Source organism: Taudactylus pleione, unplaced genomic scaffold (assembly GCF_031769625.1).
Source record: "Taudactylus pleione unplaced genomic scaffold, aTauple2 ptg000288l, whole genome shotgun sequence".
In the NCBI taxonomy this organism is placed as follows: Eukaryota; Metazoa; Chordata; class Amphibia; order Anura; family Myobatrachidae; genus Taudactylus; species Taudactylus pleione.
Window position 1 is genome coordinate 1,909,980 of NW_028284690.1, and position 22,890 is coordinate 1,932,869.

General features: G+C 42.7%; 1 protein-coding gene across 1 annotated transcript in view; it reads left to right on the plus strand.

The window, feature by feature from the left end:
- The window catches only part of ARL8A (ARF like GTPase 8A), a 102,151-nt gene that overhangs the window by 50,934 nt on the left and 28,327 nt on the right, over positions 1–22,890 (plus strand). Inside the window, exon 4 of the mRNA XM_088482442.1 lies at positions 15,566–15,659. Coding sequence (XP_088338568.1) covers positions 15,566–15,659 — 94 coding nt within the window. The remainder of the gene's footprint in view (positions 1–15,565; positions 15,660–22,890) is intronic.

Sequence of the window (22,890 nt, forward strand, 5' to 3'; positions counted from 1 at the left end):
TCTCCCTGATAATGTATATTTCATCTGTGGAAGAAAAGCGTATAAATGGCTCTCCCCGAGTTCCGAAGGTTTGTGTTACCTGGGAAGAATAGTCCCAGGAGTTATGACCCTCACACATGTTGAAATGCTGGGTATACATAAAAACACACCGTCACCATATCTTCACACACAATATGAACACAGAGGCAAAAGAAATATGATACCTGGTGATATACGTAAAGCCACTCATTTAATCAGTGAGACAACTGGCTTTCAAGTTCTGGTCGCATTGGACCCCACCAGGATCGCTCATGGGTACATTAAATTTTAGATATATCCAGGAACTTGCTAAATTAATAGATAATATCACCGAGATGTACGATGACACATTCAGGTATACAGGGAGAGAATTGCAAGCGTACAAGAAAGAACTGGTGCAACACAGGCTAGTGTTGAATTATTTAACTGCTGTTACTGGAGGGTATTACGTAACATTGGCCACCCAATTTGGAGTAAAATGTTGCACCTATGTCACCAATGATACCAGCGACCCTAAGGAGGTGATAGACCGGAAGATGGATGAAATTCTGCAGCTAAAGTGGGAATTTCGCAAGAACCATAACGCTTCAGTGGCTGAAGTAGGGGAAAAGATAGAAGGATGGGTGTCATGGCTGAACCCAGTAAAATGGTTCTCAGGTCTAGGGGAATGGGTCCAGGAAGTGATCGCTAGCATAGGCAAATTCTTAATACTTATACTGATTGTCATCATAATAATTGGCATATTCGTCCGGTGTGTTCCTATTGTGTTGAAGTGTGGAAAATGTAAAAACAGAGTGAAACGAAAGAATGAAACTATGATGGTGGTCAGTAATGACAATATGTATACTGAGGTAAATATAGAACTGCATTACAACCAGAACTAGGAAATACAATCGTTTGATGTATTATATTTGGACATGCATAGAATGTATTATTGAAATGTTATTCATAGAACACCTCAGATAATGTAAAGTCTCAATTCCCCTTCAAGACTGCTATTATAAGACTGGTGCATTCCCACACCTTACACATGATCTTCCAAGATCCGCGGTGTGCATATAATAGCAGTTTTATGTCCCCACCCAGAGACACATTATTGATAGATAAAGAACCACCTTGTGCTATCCCATAATAACACCAAATAATATGTAAATGTAAGCCTAAATTAAATTCTAATAGCAGATTGTGGTAGCATGTTGTTATCAAAGGGTGGACTGTCAAAGCTGAATAATTGGCTGAGACAAGTTCAGTTTAAAATGTAAACACGGCGACGCCATCTTGTGACTGGCCGCAAGACGCCATCTTGAAAATGAGATCGCAAGATGCCATTTTGCGAATGGCCGCCTAAGCGCAATTTTAGATAAACTCACAGTTTAGTACATGTGGTGATAATACTAATAGCACCATGCGTTTGCATCTTTCACCATCTCTCATACACACATTAATACACACAATTGCGCTGTTAACTAGTCGCATATTAGCGAATGGATAGGACTTTGTTTGAAACCGCTGTTTTATTAGCTTTATGCGCACACATCTGCCCCAAGTTAACTAGCGTCCTTATTTCAAACCCTGAATACCCACACATTACATATTCACACATAAGGTTCAATAAGCTCTAAAGTATATGATTTAAGTTGGTTAAGTTAGTTTAAATGCTGAGAAATAAAGATATTTGATAACTAAGGTATTATACATGCTAAACAAGTCATGTTTGGAGTTGTACTGATGCGTATCCTTTTTACAGTATTCCGGTGTTATCGGTGGGGAGATCGCATCATGCATTCCCGAGTTATGGATCGCAGAGCCTACAAGCAACAAAATGTATATTTTAGAAACAACTGTTAGGATGCTACGAGAGGCGTGAAGAGGAAGACCCCCAGCTGTTAGAGGCAGGGAGAGTCTGTTTGAACCAGCCTGTTAAATGTGCTGTAACAGATGCTTCACCCTAAGAACCAATGATATCAGCAACAGACTTCCCTATTGTCCTATTTATTCTGGGGGGGTATAAATATGAGTGCACGAACGCTGGTTCTGGGTCTTCATGCTGAATGCTGAATGACGAGGGGTCTCTTGCTGATGCCTATCTCTGGGTCCGGAAGCACCTGCGTATGTATACTGTACTTGTGGTCTGTATAATTTCCTTTTGCGCCTAAATTGTGTCTTGATCAATTGCGTGTAACTGTCTGAACTTTTACCTGAATATCACTTGTGCTTTGGAACCACAGATTCCACGTCTAAGTCTTTATTTATGGTATGACTGCATACGCAAATCAGCGTCATCCTTAGAAGGTATAGGCAGGACATTAGAAGGTATAGAGGTTCTCATCCAGTATCGTTAGCATCACCACTGGGTTTTTAGGGAAAAGGTGATTTTTTTTTTGGACTGGTGCTGGAGAAACCGAAGAAGGAGACGTCATCGTAGTGCCATGTGTCACTTCAGCTGCCAACTTGCTTACCAGGAGCGCTTTGGATCTTTTAAGATGTGGGTCAGTTGTAAAGAAAGACACAGCATAAGGCTTAAACCTAGGATCAAGCATGGTTGCTAAAATATAGTGATCAGATTTCAAGATCTTGGCCACCTGTGGATCCTTGCGAAGCGAATATAGGACTTGATCTATCAGTCCAGCATACTTTACAGAATCACTTTGTTTAGTCTCCTCCTTCAATTTCTCCAGCTGATTTTCAAAAAGCCTAATCAGGGGAATCACCTTACTCAAGCTAGCAGTGTCACCACTCACTTCACATGTGGCAACTTCAAATGGTTTGAGCACCTTGCACAAGACAAAGTACTCTCCACTATGCTGGGCTACAGTACATTCCCCCTCCTCTCCCAATGTCATGGCTTGTCATATAGCTATGGATGGCTTTTTGCTGCTCCTCCATCCGTTGAAGCATATAAGGGTGGAGTTTCACCTCGTTACCACCTCATGCTTCAGTTGATGGCAGGGCAAATTAAACTGCTCTTCCAGTTGTTGCAATCTCCTGCACGCTGTTGCTGAATGCCGAAAATGTCCCGAACAGACAGCATCTCCTGCATTCCCCTGTTGTTTTTTAAAAAAATCTGCACCACTAAGTTCATTGTGTGAGCAAAACAGGGGATGTGTTGGAATTCACCCAGCTGTAATGCTTTCACAATATTTGTAGCATCAGAAATCACAAGTCCAAGTGGGGTAAGCCATGCTTCTATGACATCTCTTAGTTTTTCTTAGAGGTTGTCAGCGGTATGCCTCATATTGAATCCGGTGATGCACAGAGTTGCCTGCCTCTGAATGCTGCTGCTGAAAGCGATTCACCCACCCAGTGGGCCATCACAGTCATGTAATCTTTAGTTTGCCCACTAGCGCTTGTCCACATATCTGTGGTTATGTGGACTGTGGGTACAATAGCATTTTGCAGGCCAATAATTAGATTCTGTTTAACGTCCTGGTACAGCCGAGGAATGGCTTTTCGAAACCGAGATGGAATTTGGTACCGGGGACACAGGACACAAAACTGTGTAAATCCCACTGCATTAATTGCGGATATTGGATGCAGATCTAATACTAGCATAGCCGTCATGGCGTCAGTGATCGGCTGTTCGACAGGGTTAGAGCTGTCATTCTTGCTTCCTCTTGCAAGAGATTCTTTAACAGTCAATAGTTTTTTTGGTAAACTACTACTAGTAGTCTTCTTGGTCCACTTCTGGGATGAAGATCCACTCCCAGCAGCAACAGCAGGCGTAGCGCTCAAAGATTCAGTTTCTTCTCAGGTGTCCTGGAAAGTGGAGGAGTCACCGTGACTTAGCATTAACAAATTGGATGCTGGACTACCACTGATCATTCTTGAGGATATTGAGGATGAAGTTGTTGTCGGTGGAGATTGCAGGTGCTGAGATTTAGTAGAGGGTAGGCATCTAGCTAATGCTTGACTGCTTGTTATATTTTTAGCAGTAGTTTCTGGTGTTATCAAACACTTGTCATGAGCTCACTGCAGATGACGTAATAGCGTGGAGGTTCCTAGATGCTTAACATCCCTATCTCTACTTACTGTGGTTCCACAATGGCTACAAATGGCTTGACAAATGTCAGGATTTGGGTAAAAATAATTCCACACAAAAGATGTGGATTTGTTGGTTCTATGCCCAGGCATGCAATGGCCTTCTTATCTTGGCCAAGAGCTGCTTCCACTGGTGCCTGACTTATACAAACAAGATCCTCATCCTCAACATCCTCATTAGTGCCAGCGTCAGTTGCACTTATATTCCCCTCATCCTCTTGCAATTCCACGGTGGCAACCTCAATTTCTATGTCCACGGCAATACCGCTCATCCCCACAAATACAGATGGAACAGAAACTGTGGAGGGCAGCTTCTCTGAAAGGTCAGGCTTACACATAGCAATAGCACTCGTGGACCCACTTAGACTCTCCTCAGGGATTTCTGGCATTTGTGTTTCTGAAAACACAGTTTGATCTACTGTATTAGTGGATTTAAATTTTTTTACACTTCTTCTATAGTCAGATTGAAAAGGTCCTTTTATTGTCATGAGAGTCACAAGATGCCTCACTGACAGTTGGAGAACGACCACTCAGAAATAAAGGCTAATACCTGAGCCTTTCCTTGCCACTACGTATGGTGAATGGTATGTTGCCAATTTTCTGGTTTTCTGCACTAGTAGTAGTCTTTACAGGTTTTTTTGTCTTTACCCCTGTGAAATCTAGATTTTTTTTTATTTCAGATACCCTATTTTTTTAAAGCCTCTACTCCCTTGAGAATCAGCTTTAGAGGGTAGTGATGGACTTCCAGCAGCTGCAGTGCTAGCATTTGCTTGCTGCTTCTGCTCTCCTATCGGTTCGTTGTCGTGATCCATATTAACGAAAACACTCAATGCACAAAAACCACTTAGTAATAGTATTATGTAATTATTTATAATATTTATTTATTACCACTCAATGTGAACTGGAGTCATGGAGCTTGTATACACACAGTGGGCTTATGCCGAGTCATGGAGCTTGTATACAAACAGTGGGCTAATGCCCAGTCACGGAACTTGTATACACACAGTGGGCTTACGCCCAGTAAAGTCATGGAGCTTGTATACACACAGTGGGCTAATGCCCAGTCATGGAGCTTGTGTATATATACAGTGGGCTTATGCCCAGTAAAGTCACAGAGTTATATGCCCAGTCACGGAGCTTGTATATATTATATACACAGTGGGCATAAACCCAGTCAGGGAGCACACACAGTGGGCTTATGCCCAGTAAAGTGAAGAAGCCACGGAGGTTATATCACAGAGGGCTAATGCCCTTGAAAGTATGTCCAACGGCAAGAAGTTTGAAGTGAACTCATCGTCTCTCAGCGAAATGGCGCCGAGTCCCGTGCGCCGCGCCTTTTATAGAGGCCGAACATCACCAGAGTCTCGCGAGAATCCAACAGCTTGGATTCCACCTGTTCGGAGCGGTTAGAATTCTGAGGAATCCGAACCGCTCATCTCTAGTACAAATGCAATATTTTTTTTTGCATACAGGGTAAATACTGGCTGCTTTTACATGTAACCCACAATTGCGGGACAGTTATATTTTTACACTGCAATTTAGATTAAATTTGGGAGGGGTGTGTACAAACTCTAATCTCTGTGCACATTTTACATCTGCCCCACCTGCAGTGCAGAATTGTTTTATCAGGACGTAACGTTATTTGATCTTTTTGCTTTGCTCCCAACTTAGAATCAGCCCTAAAGTCTTTCAATTATCCAAATATTACACAAAGTGCATTTCTCATGGATTTTACAGAACTAATTTTCTTAACTTCATCTTTCGCTGAAATAGAGCGTCAGTCCTACTTTTTTTTTTTTCCTTCCCTACATTTTAGCAAGCTTGTCACTATTCATTTTTGTTATAACTTGAAGATGCATCCAGCAGAGGGCAAATACACAGATACAGTGATTTGTATCCATATTGAAAACTGCAATAAGTGCATTGAGCATAGATTTGCCACCTAGTGGTTTCTTTAAGTACATACGCATCTCATAAACAGTAAAACTTTGATAAGTTTTTTTGCAATTTTTGAAAAATTCTTTTGAAAACATATTATACAAGAGCAATAATCATTTATACATGTGTGCAACAAAGTATTGGAAATTCTAAACCTCTTATGTTTATCTGTACTTAGAAAGCACAGCAGGGGCGTGGCCTGACTGCAGAACGGGCAAGACGTGCTACCTGAGGGCTCCAGCTATATAGCCCAGAAATAGCATCTTCCTTATCTAACTAGGGGCATTGGCGACTTTATACTTTAGGTTGCCAGTCCCCTGTCCCCCACAGACCCTCCCATAGAGTGGTTGGAAACCCCGCTGGCCTGGAACTGATCCCTAAAGACTCGAGGCCTAGTCCGCGCCAAAAGCCGCGGCCTCGATTTCGTCCGTCACCCGCCGCTGCCTCAGCATTGCCGCGGAAGTTGGCTGGACACCGGAGATGCTCCCCACTGCGTGACCCACAGCACATACTCAGCATACAACTGCTTACCCTTCTCACCGCATCCTCCCTGCAGGTCTGGCGGTGTTTGCTGATGGGAGCGCTGCTACTACAGCGCTGACACGTGCTTCTATCCACCTTCAGTCCTTGCATCCAACTCTGGTCACTAAGACTGCTGACTGCCTGCAGCCTTACCTTATCACAGAAGACGCTGTCTCAGCTGCTGACGGGGCCTGTATCCCTCTGCCTTTGGTGACAGATGCCTACTTTCTGAGCGGTAACCGGGTGGAGGCTGCCCTTGTACATCCCCGCTACTGGTGCTCTGGCTCCCTTTCCTATCTACCCCAGCTTATTGCCGAAAGGTGAGGCAACTGTCCTGGGAGGTACTGCATAGCTTCCATATAGGAGACGGCTCACTGTGACTCCCTCTCTATGCATATGTTCCCTGACTGACCGCTGAAGCTACTACAAGGGTCTACTAATCCTACATTTGGTCACTGTGACTACTGACTGCATTATTTTACTGTGAGGGGATATCGACATCTGGGCTGATATGTTGCAGGAATTGTGATTGCCCACCACAAAGAAAGAGAACCAGTGGAAAGTACCCAACAAAAAATATTGTGCCACTTTGTCGGATAACAGATATGTTCCTTATGCAAGCAAACCCATACGTGTTTTTCCTTTCTTCCAATATATCTCCTTTCATTCCTATGAGTGTATATTGATACTATAACATATTTGGGCTTGGAGCTCTCCCGTGTGGCTACGTTTGTAACTTCACACCTCCCTATTTACAAAAGTCCACCTGATTGATCTCACAGCAGGTGTCTATAACATATTGTATTGCCTAATATTACTACTATATCTCCTATATATCGTTGTGGAGATAGATGTTGTTTTCTTTGGGCTGACACGTACGCTACTAGATGGCCATGACCCCCTGATTCACCCGTATACTATGGGGATTGGTACGTGGTGACCGCATCATGGGAATGTATCTTCTGAGGCTATCCATGTATTAATATTTATGTACTGCATATCTGCTGTGCTTGCTCTTTCCTCTTTCTCCATGTGTGTGTTTTCTTTTTTGTCTATCCTGTCTCTATCTCTCTGATGGGAAAAACTAGGAAGACAGTGCGGACACCTAGTGCAAAGAAGACTGCGGATACATGATTGCAACCTAATCTATTTCGCTATCTTACCCCTGACGGTGGTGCTTTTGAATATAACGCACGTTCTGATTCTAACCCATCTACGTCGTCTGATAATACTGGACTTATGGAGTCACCAACTCATACTGGTTCCAGAGATATATCAGATACCACTGTGGCTGAGGTTTTAACGCACTTACGCTCTCTCCCCACGAAACAAGACTTTCTAGACCTTGATAGGAAAATTGGGGCCACAGTCAAGGCGGAAATTGCTACTCTTCAAAAAGAAATTTCTCATGTTGCTCACCGGGTGTCTGACATGGAGACACACATGGAGGAAGTTAGTTCTTTTCAACAAAAAGTTCGGGACATTGTATCTACGCATGCACAAGAGATGAGAATGATGCAGCGGAGATTAGATGATCTCGATAATAGAGGTCGCCGTAATAATTTACGTAACCGGGGAATCCCGGAGGATGTCCAAGGTCCTGCTATCGTTGATGCACTAACCAAAATGTTCAATGAACTCACAGATGCAGAACCAGATAATATAATTCTTTTCGATCGTGCACACCGGGCCCTAAGACCAAAGGGTCTCCAATCTGAGGCTCCCAGAGACATTATTTGTCGACTTCACTACCATCATCTTAAGGAAGGGATTCTCAGCAAAGCACGCAAACTGGATGGTGTTGAATTTAACGGCAGTAAAGTTCAAATTTTCCCTGATCTCTCCTGGAATACACTCCATCAAAGGCGTCTTTTTAAGCCTCTTACTGACATTCTTAAACAGAAAGGTGTCCGTTTTTGCTGGGGATTTCCTCTGAGTATCCAAGTCATGCATGATGGTCGTAAACTCGTCTTACAGACACCGGAAGACCTGGATAATTTCTGTGACGCACTCTCTATTTCAATACCTCCTCTCCAAGATTGGTTCCACCTGTTCTCATGTCTAGACCCACCCGTCTCACCTGTTGCAAAAGCTCCTTGGACAACAGTGAGGGGGCAGAGGCATAATTCAACTTCTTCGCGAGTTGAAAGGACAGCCTCTGGCACCTGATCACTTGCGATATTTAAATGTGATTTTTTTTTTGCTTCTTTGTTGAGCTTAGACAGGATACATGTCCGGAATTGTATCCTTTTGATATTGTTGGGGGTCAGTTCGCTCACTGATCATTTGATGATTATAGATTCTTATAATTGTCTTGGTTCTTACCTAACAGTTTAATGTTTTCTATTTGTCATTTATACGAAAGGAAAGAATTTATTTATGTTTTTCATTCTCACCACACAGCAGATTTTGTAAGGTTGTGTATGTATGTTTCTTTACGAAATTCTTCTAGAATTGTTCTATGGATGTGCCTCATACATTTATGATACTAATGTAGATGGTACTGTTATTCTTATGTAGATTTTTTTTTTTGTTGATATTACCGTTTACAGGATATATGTTAGTTCTTTATTCCCGGGGGGTGGTTATAGCTGCCTTACCCCGGTTGGGTCGTTTCGCATTTTCGACCTTGGAGCATGGGCCGACTATCGTCTCCTGCCTGCTCCAATAGCGGAAATTTTTCCTCATGGATATATTTCTCTGTTTCTTCTAATAAGTCTCTTTTTCTGTTTCTCTTGCACTATTTTATTTCTTTTTTTATTATTCTTGTTTTTATTTTAATTTTTTTGTTTTTATTTTTTCCCTTTTTAGTCGCTATATCTCTACTGCCCATGTAAACCTTTATAAGATTCATATAATGCCTCACTCTCTATCTATGATTAACCTCTTCCACAGCCACTGCCATGGCCCCCCATAAGCCAGAAAACATAAAATTATGGCCCTCATTCAGAGCCGGACGCTCTGAGCAGAGCGCACGCTCTGAATGAGGGCCGTCCTCCATAAAAATGGAGCGTCCTCCTGGACGCTCGTACAGCTGTGGGTCACCACCCACAGCCTATACGAGCGTGCAGGTTGATGGCCGCGATGGTCTTGACCATCGCGACCATCGCCACTGCGAGCCGGAGCCTGCGGTTGAGTTTCTCAACCGCAAGGCCCGGAGTGATTTTGGCTCTATCAGAGCCAAAATCACTCCCACTGACATCACTAGTGATGTCAGTGGGCCGGCTTCTGACGGTAGGTGTTCCCTTGGGAACGCCCGTGTCTGGGAGGCGCGCCCACCAAAGGGGGCGTGCTGTCAATCAACATTGACAGCATGCCCCCTTTGATCAGACACAACGAGCGAAGGAAAGTCCTTCGCTCGTCGCGTCTGGCGCATGCGCACGACGGAGCTCCCTCCGTCGTGCGCATGCTCAGTGCACACCATCGACCCACTTGCGAGCGGACAGCCGCTCGCGAGTGGGTCTGAATCAGGCCCTATGTTCCTTTAATGTTAAAGATCTTAATATTCCTGAGAAACGGTCCACTTTACTGCGAGAACTTCTCCTAGAGAGAGTAGATGTAGCTTTTGTGCAAGAAACACACTTTAAACAACTAGTTGCTCCTAATCTTGGGAATTATTATTATCCTCATGTGTTTTGTAGTAATAACTCTCAGAGTAAATCTCTGGGAGTGGCTATACTTCTTTCTCGTAGGCTCGCCGTTACAGATCTATCTCATCATATTCTAGTGGAAGGCAGATGTCAGATATTGAAATGTAAGTTATATAATCAAGTATACACTATTGTAAATGTTTATTCTCCTAATCAGAAACAGAAGCAATTTTTTAACAAGGTCTTGAAACTTTTGGAACCATTGAGAGAGGGATGTGTAATAATAGGTGGGGACTTTAATTGGTCTTTGGAACCTGTGTTAAACTGTTCTTTGGGATCGCCCCGAGTCTCCTTGCGGGACCATCGTAGAGTACGTCAACTCTTTTCTGAATACCAATTGATAGATTTATGGAGGACTCAACATCCAACGGTTAGAGATTATACGTTTTACTCTAACCCGCACTCTGTATATTCACGTATTGATTACTTTCTTGTAGATCATAGAAACCTTCAATATTTTCCCCATAGTCAAATAGGTCATATTACCTGGTCTGACCATGCCCCAATTTTTGCAAATATATGTTTTCCTAACTCGACACCCAGACTGTGGACATGGCGCTTTAATGAGATCTTACTTAGTGACCCTTGTACTAAAAACGATCTTCTCAAAGCCATCACTGAATATATCGATATTAATGACACTCCAGATGTGTCTAAGATAATGGTGTGGGAGGCACACAAATGTGTGATTATAGGACACTGTATCCAGCTAGGTTCTAGATTAAAAAGGGAAAGGATGGCTCAACGGCAACAACTTCTAGCCCGTATTAAGTCCCTGGAAACATCCCATAAATCCTCTTTAGATGCAACTACATTGAGAGAACTTACTGAAGCAAGACATGCTCTTAATAAGCTTCTTCAGGATAAAACTAAATTGGATTTACAGAAATGCAGGCATAAATTTTATAAATGGGGAAACAAGCCTGGCAAAATGCTTGCTAGAGCTCTAAAAACTCAGAGGTTAAAATCTTATGTCTCCAATGTTCGGGATTCAGGGGGGAATGTTGTCCATACCTTTCCCCAGATTGCAGCTGCCTTTCAAAATTATTATTTGAAACTTTATAATTTACGTAAGGAACAATCGCCTACCCATTCATTAACGCATCATGAAGCGATCAGAAATTACCTCTCTTCGGTTGATTTCCCACAACTTGATGAGAGCGATCTGACTTCTCTCGATCACCCCTTTACTTACGAGGAACTAGATCTTGCATTATCAAATACCCCTCTTGGGAAAAGCCCTGGCCCCGATGGTTTTCCTGTAAGTTACTATAAGACGTTTCGAGCTATGCTGTTGCCCCTTTTTTTGAAAGCCTGTAATGAAGTTTCCGACAGGGTAGGTTTTTCCCCTCAGACACTTGAAGCACATATTTCAATAATCCCTAAAGAGGGGAAGGACCCTGCCCAATGTGCTAGCTATAGGCCTATTTCTTTATTAAATAATGATTTAAAATTATATGCTAAAATGCTGGCAAATAGGCTGGGTTCTCTTCTCCCTGGCTTGATACACGAAGACCAAGTTGGATTTGTTCGAGGTAGGGAGGCTAAAGACAATACCTCTAAGATTATTGATATAATCCATTTTGTTAGAGGTACTGGGTCCCCTGTTATCCTCATCTCAACAGATGCAGAGAAGGCCTTCGACAGGATTGATTGGCAGTTCATGGAAGGCCTTCTTCGATATATGGGGTTAGGCTCTCACTGTCTTCATCGTATTTTAGCCCTTTATAAATTTCCCACGGCCAGAGTACGGGTCAATGGGGCCCTTTCAGAGCCTTTCCCGATCAATAATGGTACACGTCAAGGATGCCCACTGTCTCCTCTTATATTTGTACTTTGCATGGAGGCATTGGCGAGGGCTATCCGGTGTAACGGGGATATTAAAGGTGTGCAGATTGGAGACCATGAGTACAAATTGGCACTATTTGCTGACGATCTCCTTGCTACCATCTCTTTGCCGGTGACCTCTCTCCCTGCCCTCATGCATGAGTTTGATAGATTCAGTGGGATCTCTAATTTTAAAATCAATTATTCCAAATCCGTTGCCATGAATGTATCAACCCCTGACAGCACTGTGACAAATCTTAGAGGTGCTTTTCCCTTTGGACTTCTTCTAGTCTTAAATATTTGGGTGTTCTTCTATCCCCTTCAAATAATAATTTGTACCAACTAAATTTTCCCCCTCTTATTCAACAATTTAAGACAGATTTCCAGAGATGGTCTCTACTGAAGCTATCCTGGTTGGGTAAAATTAATACGGTTAAGATGTCTATTTTACCTAAAGTCTTATACCTGATGCAAGTGTTGCCTATTACCATACCAGTTTCCTTTTTTCGGGAATTGCAAAGCTTAGTGGGACATTTTGTTTGGGGCTCAGGTAGATCCAGACTATCACAGGCTGTATTAACGCAAAGCCGTTTGAGAGGTGGTTTGCAATTACCTGATAATTGTCTAGGATTGTTGAAATGTCTCTTCTATCTGCAACCAAACAATGGACATGTGTAGTAGGTCACACAGTAGGTAAACCACCCCATGTCCTTCCTTGGATTGTTAAATGTCTGTCTTTATCTCACCCGACACTAGGCCCCACTCTACGCTGTTGGAATAAATTTAGAAACCTCCCCTCGTTTAGCCCATGCGCTTCATTGCCTACTCCGCTGGTAGATAACCCGGATTTTCCCCCAAGCCTTATGGCATCTAATTTATCTAGTTGGTCCACAAAAGGTATTACACGTATATCCCATCTAGTGACACCTAGTGGAATACGATCCTTTACAGATCTCCAGCAAATATATAATCTCCCACCTCGTTCCTTTTGGGTATTTCTCCAATTAAGACATTATGTGAATTCTCTTAGGGCTACTGAACCTCGCTGGACTCCAACTAAATTTTACGTTTTATGTATGGCAGTAGACCCGCCAAGACACCTTATTTCTTCTATATATCAAATATGTCTTGAGTGCTCTAACCCATCTCTACCTTCTTATGTCTCTGCTTGGCATAGTGAACTAGGAAGGGACCTAACTGAGGATCAGTGGTCACAAATATTTGATTTTGCTTTTGCTAGTTCCTCTTCACTCCAAGTTCTAGAAACCCAATATAAGATTTTGGCAAGGTGGTATAGATGCCCTGTTCACATCCACCGGATGTTTCCAAAATTATCTGATTTATGCTGGCGTTGTCAACAGGCAGTGGGCACTCCTTTCCACATTTGGTGGCAATGCCCCGGTGATAGCTGAATTCTGAAGGAAGGTTCGACAATTATCGGAATTGATCGTTGGTCTTCCTTTATTTGATAAACCTGAATTTTGGTTGCTAAATTTATCTGACCTTCCAATATCCATATATAAAAAATCCGTGTTGCGTCATCTGGTGAATGCTGCGAGGGCTACTGTACCATGTTATTGGAGGTCTTCAACTTGTCCTCCCATCTCTCGATGGTTCCAGAGAATAGATCAGTATATGCATATGGAAGATCTCTCATTGTCTAAATCATCTCCCCTAGATTTTACTGACATTTGGTATTGCTGGCTGAATTTTAAAGAGACTGCTGAGTACAAAATAAATACTTAAGTGCTTCTTAGGATATGGCGACATCCTCTTTTACTTTTCCCCATTATTTTGTTATCTTTCTATATATTATTTTCTTTCTTAATTCTTATGTTTCTTATTTTATTTGATTAGTTATTTTGATTTTTGCTTTTATATTGTTTTTTGTTTTTCATTCTATTTCAGTTAGTAATATTTGAAAGCACGTTCAAAATTAAGCGATTTAAGACTTATTCTTTCTTGCTTCTTTATTTCATGTTGTATGAGTATATTTGTCCACTGAATTCATATTGTTATTTGACTTTATTTGATGTTTCTGTGGGCTGTTGTAGGCCATATATGTACTGTGCTGTTTTCGTTTTCAATAAAAACAGATTACATAAAAAAAAAAAAAAAAGCACAGCAGCATGTGAGTACTTGGAGGTACTTGAGATTATCACTGTAATACAATCTCCTTCTTTCAACCAAATACTTGACCGAATAACTAACTTATTTTCAAGAGTTACGTCTTATTGACTTTTCCATTTATGGGAAGTACTGGTATTCCTCCTCCTTATCACTTACATTAGCTATGATTTAAAGCAAAATAATGTCAAGTACTAACTAGCACTTTATATACTGATGTGCATTCATATACACAAGATGCATAACTTGTATGGATAATGAGGATGGGACAACGGGGAGCTCTGTCCGAGGCCCTGTCACTACAATGGCCAGTCTGGACCTGCAGAGAGCGGTATTGTTGCTATCTGGTGGAACTGTCACTTGTAGTTACACCACTGGGCTCTGAATCTCTGACAAAAGGGCCGCTTTCAATATTCCCTAATGTGATTACTGACTGAAATGTGTTCTGTATGGGGAAAAACATCCTCCCTGCAATCATTTTATACCAAATATCTTTAGTTTTGAAAAAAAGCTCATCTAGCATTTATGTGTATATTTGTGAAAGCTATTATTAGCTATTTTAGATCAGCTTGTCTTTATACTGCTCCTTTGTACAGAAGTCCAAAACTTCACTGATGCTCTTCCCCAATATGATGAGTTTATAAGTAACCGTGCGAAAAATAATTTCGAATAATTTTAATAAAATAAATTGATTACTAAATGCCTCTACCCATGCCTTCATACATTTTAGTTAAAAATGTCAGATCAGCCCACATAGTTATTTGCTAAATATTTGTTCAAATTACAGATATGTCCTTGCTCATCTATCCTCAATACAACGTGCAGCACGATATGCCTGGTGTGAGTGAGCTGCCAGGTCCTGAGCAATTCTGCTAGCGTCTATGTCGCAATGCGATGTTACTAGGACGCATCAGGGGGGAGAGATGTACTAAGCTTTCAAAAGTGATAAATTAGAGAGTGATAAACTACCAGCCAATCAGCTCCTAACTGTCATGTTACAGGCTGTGTTTGAAAAATGACAGTTAGAAGCTGATTGGTTGATAGTTTATTACTCTCCAATTTATAATTTTCCAGAGCTTAATTCATCTGCCCTGACTGTGCTGATTAATTTGATATGTGACAATTGTATATCTGTGTGCAGCTGAGTCTGTAATCGGAACTTTGCTTGGAAAAAAGCTGCAGCCACGGCATCGTAGCACTTCGCATGCTGATTGAGAGACTCAATCGCACATACATACAAGTGTCACATATCAAAGTAATCAGCAAGTCTCTTTGTGCGTTCTAGTTGCATCGCTTTGCAGCGTAGACTCATTTGTGGCAAAAAAAGACGTAAAAAAAACACCTGCCAATAGCAGTGTTTGAAGCTACTGCAGCAAAAAAGAATGAGGACATGTCTGTAAATCTATTGTTAAGTGGTTTTAAGACTATTATTGTCTTTTCTCTAGATACATGGTAGATGCTGCAGATCAAGACAAAATTGAAGCATCAAAAAATGAACTACATAATTTACTGGACAAGGCTCAACTGCAAGGTATCCCGGTGAGTGACTGTAACCTCCACACCTCTAAAGCTCTAAAACACCAACATCTGAGGTCCTGCTTTCAATTACATTTTTGTGTACTAAGGGGGATATTTAATAAACATAATTATTTTTATATAATTATCACTTTCTATGAAAAATTTTGTATAGCCATATTTATATGAATTTTACTCTCGGGACAACAACCTGACCCAGCGAGCTCATCTGTGCTGATGCGATATTTATGTTTCCTTCTTCTGTGCATGTGCAGCGCTACAAAGTACCCTGCCAAATACCGCTCCAGCGTCCCTGCCCGGTCGGCGGCTGCATCAGCCTCCCTCCCTAGCTTAGCAAGTGCTGGGCTAGGGAGGCAGGGCAGGGAACCTGGAGCGGTCGCTGCCGTGTGCTGGGATGCTCAGTGTGACCTCTTCCTAGGGTGAAGGTAGGGGGAGCTTGCGATGGGGAATAGGGAGGTGGGGGGGGGTCGGACGTCCGCTGTCAGTGCGTGTTGCGGGAGTGGGGCTGATGGGCGCTGTCGGTGTATGCTGGGGGGTAGGGGATGTCTGATAGTCCCTGTCGGTGTGTGCTGGGGGGTAGGGGATGTCTGATGGCTGCTGTCTGTGTGTACCACGGGGGAGGGGGCTGTCTGATGGTCTCTGTACATGCTGTGGAGAGTGGGGCGGGAAGTGAGTCTGAAGTTCACTGTCTGTTTCTCTGTCTGTGCTGAGGTGGGAGGGGGGGCGATGGCTGCTGTGTACTTGGAGAGGAGGGGTTGCATATGTGTATGCGTGTGTTTATGTATATACATGTGTGCAGTGGCAGCTCCAGTGGTGGGCCAGCGCAGTCCAATACTGAAATAGGGGAGCCACACCAACCGTGACCCCATATGATGCCAGACGTCACTGGCAGTTGGCATTGCTCCCCTATATGAATTTTGGACTGTGCTGCAGCCCCACCTCTGGAGCCGCCACTGCATGTGTGTGTCTATATCATATATCATATATTATATATATATATATATATATATATATAACGCACACACATATACCAATATATTTATATATACACATAAACCACTATATGTGTGTGTGTGTATATATAAAATCTGTGGATTGCCCCCTGTTCCTTGTACTAATGGGGTATCTATACTCCTAATTTGTGGGAACACATTTAATTTCATGTATCTATCTCTATCGCTCCAAATATATTGGGTGATTCAGAGGTGGACTCAGTTTCAGCTTTGACTACATCTTTTGTAGCGCGACTGCGACTTTATGCTAATGCCGCCGCCGATGGGCTTCCTACTGAGATCCCCACCTGTTGCCTTGCAAAATCCTGCACCGACGTATCATCGGTCGCAATATTGGATACGAGCAGCCCTATGGAGGCGCAGAATGTCCGTCAGAACATGGCCGCTGATGCCAGTGTAACTGCGTCCTTGGACGCAGTCGCTTGCCGCTACAAGCCTGCATATGACCTAGCCACCCCCCTGTTACACCCTAAAATGCATCCAAAATATCCTATCTTTGCGTCCAAATTCGTCATTCATCCACCGGCGGTAACAATCGGGATATATGCTCAGTGCGACTCGGACGCCCCTGCAGATGTAAAACATCAGCCGCTTGTGTCCGACATCGATGCTACATCCACCTGCATCAGGCCCATTATATGTGTATAGGAATGTAGTGATGATAGCTTACGTACTGAAGGGGAAAGGCTACTTATCACCATCTGGTACAGAGGTATGTGTATGGGAATGTGTAATACTCAGCAATTCCCAGCAGCTGCTCAGGAGGTCAAGAGCAGGTCACATGACCAAGGTTAGGCAGGGGTCAGTTGGCAGGGATCAGTATTTGGCAGTTGGAGTCCTGAGGTAACAGAGAGGAGGACCAGACCTGCGCATCTAAATGGCTGCAGACAGCGTCAGATGGCAGCCAGAGACGCGATAATCTGCAGAGAGAGCACCGGAGCTACCAGGGACTTCCATTCTCCGCTGGTGATAAGGGAAGTCCGGACAAGCTGAGAGAGGCCGAGCTTTCTACTGACATCCTCCCTATAATTGGTGAAGCCGGGGAGTGGACGTGAAGCCCGAGTGGAGTTCATATAGAACCAGCCTGTTCTACAGTGTGACAAGCCGGTGTTGGAGCACTGAGTAGTGACTTATGTAAAATAAACATTTTCCAAGTAGCATGAGATCAGTCAAAGGACAGCAGCCAGAGTGACATACTGCTAAGCCTCTGCCATTGAGTTTATTAAGGACAGATGAAACACAAGAGGCATTAACTTTGTTACTTGGTCCACACAAGTGTCAATTCAGATTGCAGTACTGCTAGGACCCTAGAAACAGTAAACTCAACATTTAACCCGGGCAACGTTTGCAGACCAGTTTACGAACTATGACAAACACTTGCATGCAAGGGTAATTGTTTTTATTGTGCACAAAATGACAGCGATATACTGATGTTTTCTTAATTGATGTGTAATGATATTATTTTTTATCTGCATGAATGTAAGTAACCTATTTCTTCAAAGTTGGAAGACGTATTTCATCTTTATTCGAAGTTCCAGTCTAATAAAAGTTAACGAGGATCAATTGTATTATTTTTCTCAAAGTGTGTGCCTCATATTGCTTGTGGAATTGGAGAATTGTATTGTTTTTAGTAACAAATTGTTGATCTATAAAATTGCTGTTTGTAAATAAAATTATACTTTAATTCAAAGCAAATGAGATAATCAAATTGCTGATATTTTCATTGGAACTAGCCCAAAGTATCTAAGGAGGTGTCGGGAGGCAAATTTGCAGAGTACGTAAGTACCACATAACCCCACACCTGGGACTATTTACTAGTGGGGGTATTACAAATGTAGTGCTGATAGCTTAGGTACTGAGAGGAAAGGCTACTTATCACCATCTTGTACAGAGGCCCATTATATGTGTATAGGAATTTAGTGCTGCTAGTTAAGGTACTGAAGGGGAAAGGCTACTGTGCTTATCACTATTTGGAAATGGAGATAAGTTTGTTAAAAAAAAAGAGATAAATGTATCTTCCAGTTTATATAAATATCTCCAGAAGATAACCCCCATTAGATTCTATTGGGGATGGAGTGTGTTTAGGAAACGGTGAAAAGTCTGTGACTTCAGTGTTTTCTCCATACTTTTCACTGCACTTAAATATGGAGAAAATGGTTTTATCACTCGTTGTGAGTGATAAAACTCATTGATAATTCAGGCCCTAAATCTGAAGATCTTTTAAATCTACAGTCACGTGTGTGAGTATGCATATCATGGTATAGAGGCCATTTTGATGTTCATCAACACCTTTTATCAAGGGCTCAAAGCTGTGTTGGTGAACATTTAAACTAGAGATGAGAAGGATTGGTTCCCTGAGAACCGAACCCACCCGAACTTAGGGGATCCAAGTCAGATCCGAGTCGACTTCGGTTTTCCGCCTGACTCTGATCTAAAAACGAGGCAAAATGTCATCCCGTTGTCGGATTCTCGCTGGTTTTGGATTCTATAGAGGTCCCGCGATCGCCGCCATTTTTCATTCCGGCTGTGAAGAGGGAGGGAGCTGGGCTGTGCTGCTGTGCATAGGGGCTGGCTACAGTTGTGTTGCTTAATGTCCATAGGGGCTGTCTGTTGTCCATATATAGGGGCTGGCTGGCTGTTGTCCTGTCCATAGGGGCTGGCTGGCTGTTGTCCATAGGGGCTTGCTATTCTGCTGTGTTGTCCAGAGTGTGCTCTTCATCCCCAGTGTGAAAAAGCCACACATGTCATCAATGTAGGTGCGCAGGGGTGCTGTGCTGCTGCTGTCTGTCAAGGGGCTGCTCTTCACCCCCAGTCTGGAAAAAAAAAAAAAAATTTCTGTGTGTGGTTATGTGCGTTAGCCCCAACTTAGCTGCACTATAATTGCTTGGTGACACTGCTGTAAGACCCCAGTGAGTATGGAGGACAGTCACATTACCGGAGAGTAGGATCCACATACCAGTCTAGTAGCTGCCAGCAGCAGTCATGATGACGATGCAAGGCCGTCAACGTCATCTATGAAGGTTGATGTACCAGGGCTTAAGTCAGGTCAAAACGTCAGGCTAAAAAAAATCAACTTTTACCCTGTTAAAGCAAAAAAAATCTAAAGCTAAGTCAGCTTTAAAGAAACAAAAATTTGGCAATATGCCAATCACTACACGAAGTGGCAAGGAAAGGATAAGGCTGGTGGTTTTAGTTATGATGATTTAAGCCCTTCTGCTTGTAGAAGAGGTACAGAAAAAAATTTAAATTGTCTCCAAAAAGTCACAGATCCCCAAGGAGAGTCCAAGTGTTTTCGCAATTGCCATGTGTGAGCCTGACCTTTCTAATACTGTACTTGAAGAGGATCGTACTTCCACCATTTGTGTGCCCTCTGCAAATGTAGGGATGAGCAGCACAAGTCAACATGCTGATGTAGAAATTGAGGATGCTTCTGTGGAATTGCACAAGGAGGATGAGGAGGATATTTATGTAGTTGGCGATAACAACAACAAGGATGATGTTGATGAGGATGCTGATGCCGAGGATGTTTGTGCAAAAACTGTGAATCACAATCAGGCAACAGTTGTTGCCCATGGTGGGAAAAATCCCATTGTTGGCATGCCTGGGCAAAGGACCAAAAAATCCACATCTCATGTGTGGAATCATTTCCACCCAAATCCAGACATCCTTTGCCAAGCCATTTGTAACGTTTCCATCTAACAGTGAGTAGAGGTAAGGACCTTAACCATCTTGGAACCTCTTCCCTGTTACGTCACTTGCAGCACATTCATCAAATTGGAAAGGGCATTGAAACCTTGGGAACAATAAAACAATCAGTCCAGTGTCACCAAGCTGCTCCCTTCTATCTGGATCCAAGCGCCTGCAATATCCACCACCAACACCTGCATCATCATCCTCATTCATGATCGAAAGTAGTCCTGCATCCAATATCATAAGGACTGACTCCTATCCATTGTTCCTCAGAAGGATCCTTGAGTTTACGCCTGCTGATGTTGTTGCTATGAGTGGATCTTCTTTCCAGAAGGGGACCAGGAAGAAGACTACTTTTAGTAGTTCAAGAAGTTCAACCAAACAATTGACTGTCACACAATCCTTTGTTTTGGTGAAAAATTATGACAGCAAACACCCAGTTGCAGAGCGGATTACTGACGCCATAACAGCTATGCTGGTATTAGATATGCATCCAGTATCTGCCATTAATGGAGTGGGTTTTATACAGTTAATGGAGGTTGTGTGTCCCCGCTACCATGTCAGTTCTAGATTCCACTTCTCTAGAATAGCAATTCCCAATCTGCACAAAGAAATTAAAAAAACCTTATTAATGTCCTCCAAAATGCAGTTGAGCCCACTGTTCACTTAACCACAGATATGTGGACTAGAGGGGCAGGGCAAACTAAAGATTACATGACTGTGACAGCCCACTGGGTAGGTGTATTGCCTACAACAGTGCAAACAGCAGCAGCAGCTAACAAATGCCAGCTCATTCAGAGGCAGACTACTCTATCACCGGTTTCAGTAAGAGGCATACCACTGAGAACCTCTTAGAGAAACGCAAGGAAATCATTACAAAATGGCTTACACCACTTGGACTCTCCTCGGGATTTGTGATTTCTGACAATGGCAGCATTATTGTGCGAGCATTACATGTGGGCGAATTTGAACACATCCCATTTTTTGCTCACGCAATGAATTTGGTGGTGCAACATTTTTTTAAAAATTACAGGGGTGTGCTCTCAGTGGCTCGAAAGATTTCTGGACATTTTTGACATTCAGCAACTGCGTGTCAAAGAGTGCAGCAAGAACTGTTGAATTTGCCCTGTCATCAGCTGAAGCAAGAGGTAGTAACTAGGTGGAATTCTACCCTCCTATATGCTTCAGCGGATGGAGGAGCAGAAAAAGGCCATCCAAGGCTACACTACGGCCTATGACATAGGGAAAGGAGCAGGAATGCACCTTAGTCAAGCGCAGTGGAGAATAATTTCTATGTTGTGCAAGGTTCTCAAACCCTTTGAACTTGCCACACGTGAAGTTAGTTCAGACACTGGCAGCTTGAGTCAGGTTTGCAAAAGCAGCTAGAGAAACTGAAGGAGGAGCTGAGACAGGTGATTCTGCTAAGTATGTCGGACTTGTAGATCAAGCCCTTCATTCGCTTCGACAGGATCCAAGGGTCGTTAATCTTTTGAAATCAGATCACTATATTTTGACGACCATACTTGATCCTAGGTTTAAGTCATACCTTGTGTCTTACTTTTTGATGGACATAGATCTGAAAAGATGCAAAGAGCTGGTGGTGATTAAATTTTCAGCTCAAGTGGAACGTGACACGGCAGCATCTCCTCCTTCAGTTTCTACATCTGCCAGGAAAAAAATGTATTTTCCTAAGAGACCCACTGCCGGTGGTGATGCAGATCAGTCAGCAAAAACTAATGACATCTGGGTCTGAAAAACTGCTTACAATTAGAGATGTGCAGGTTCGGTTTTACTTGGATATGTTCAGATTTAAAAAACGGCATTTAATTGACTATCGGCTATCACCTGTTTTGGATAGCCAATAAAATAAACCTGAACTTGCGATAATTTTGGCGAAAAGAACAGAGTAAATCCGAGTAAAGCCGAGCCCGCACATCTCTACCTACAATGAGTGACATGTCTACCGTGACTTTGTCTGATACGGTCACCATTCAGAGAATGCTGGATGACTATTTTAGGGATAGCATCGAAATAGGCATGTCAGACAGTCCATTTCACTACTGGCAGGAAAAAGAGGCAATTTGGAGTCCCTTACACAAATTGGCTTTGCTGTACTTAAGTTGCCCATCCTCCAGTTTGTACTCTGAAACAGTTTTCATGGCAGCCGGAACCTTGTCCGTGATCGTCGTAGGAGGTTACTTCCCCAAAATGTGGAAAAGATGATGTTCATCAAAATGAATTACAAATTCCACGAGGAAGAACTTTACCAGCACTTAAGTCCAAAAAATACACAAGCTTCTGTAATGGTGGATTCCAGCGGGGACGAATTCATATTGTGTGAAGAAGAGGAGGATGCACACACTGATGGGGATGACTATGACAACGACGACATCTAATCTAATGTATTGTAAAGCCAGTTTGTGTATGGGATAATTGCCACCAATGTCCACTGCCCATTGGCAGCTTGTTTTGTGGGGGATCCAAACAAACCAATAATTTCAGCCATAAGTGGCAGTCCCTGTTGCTGAAGT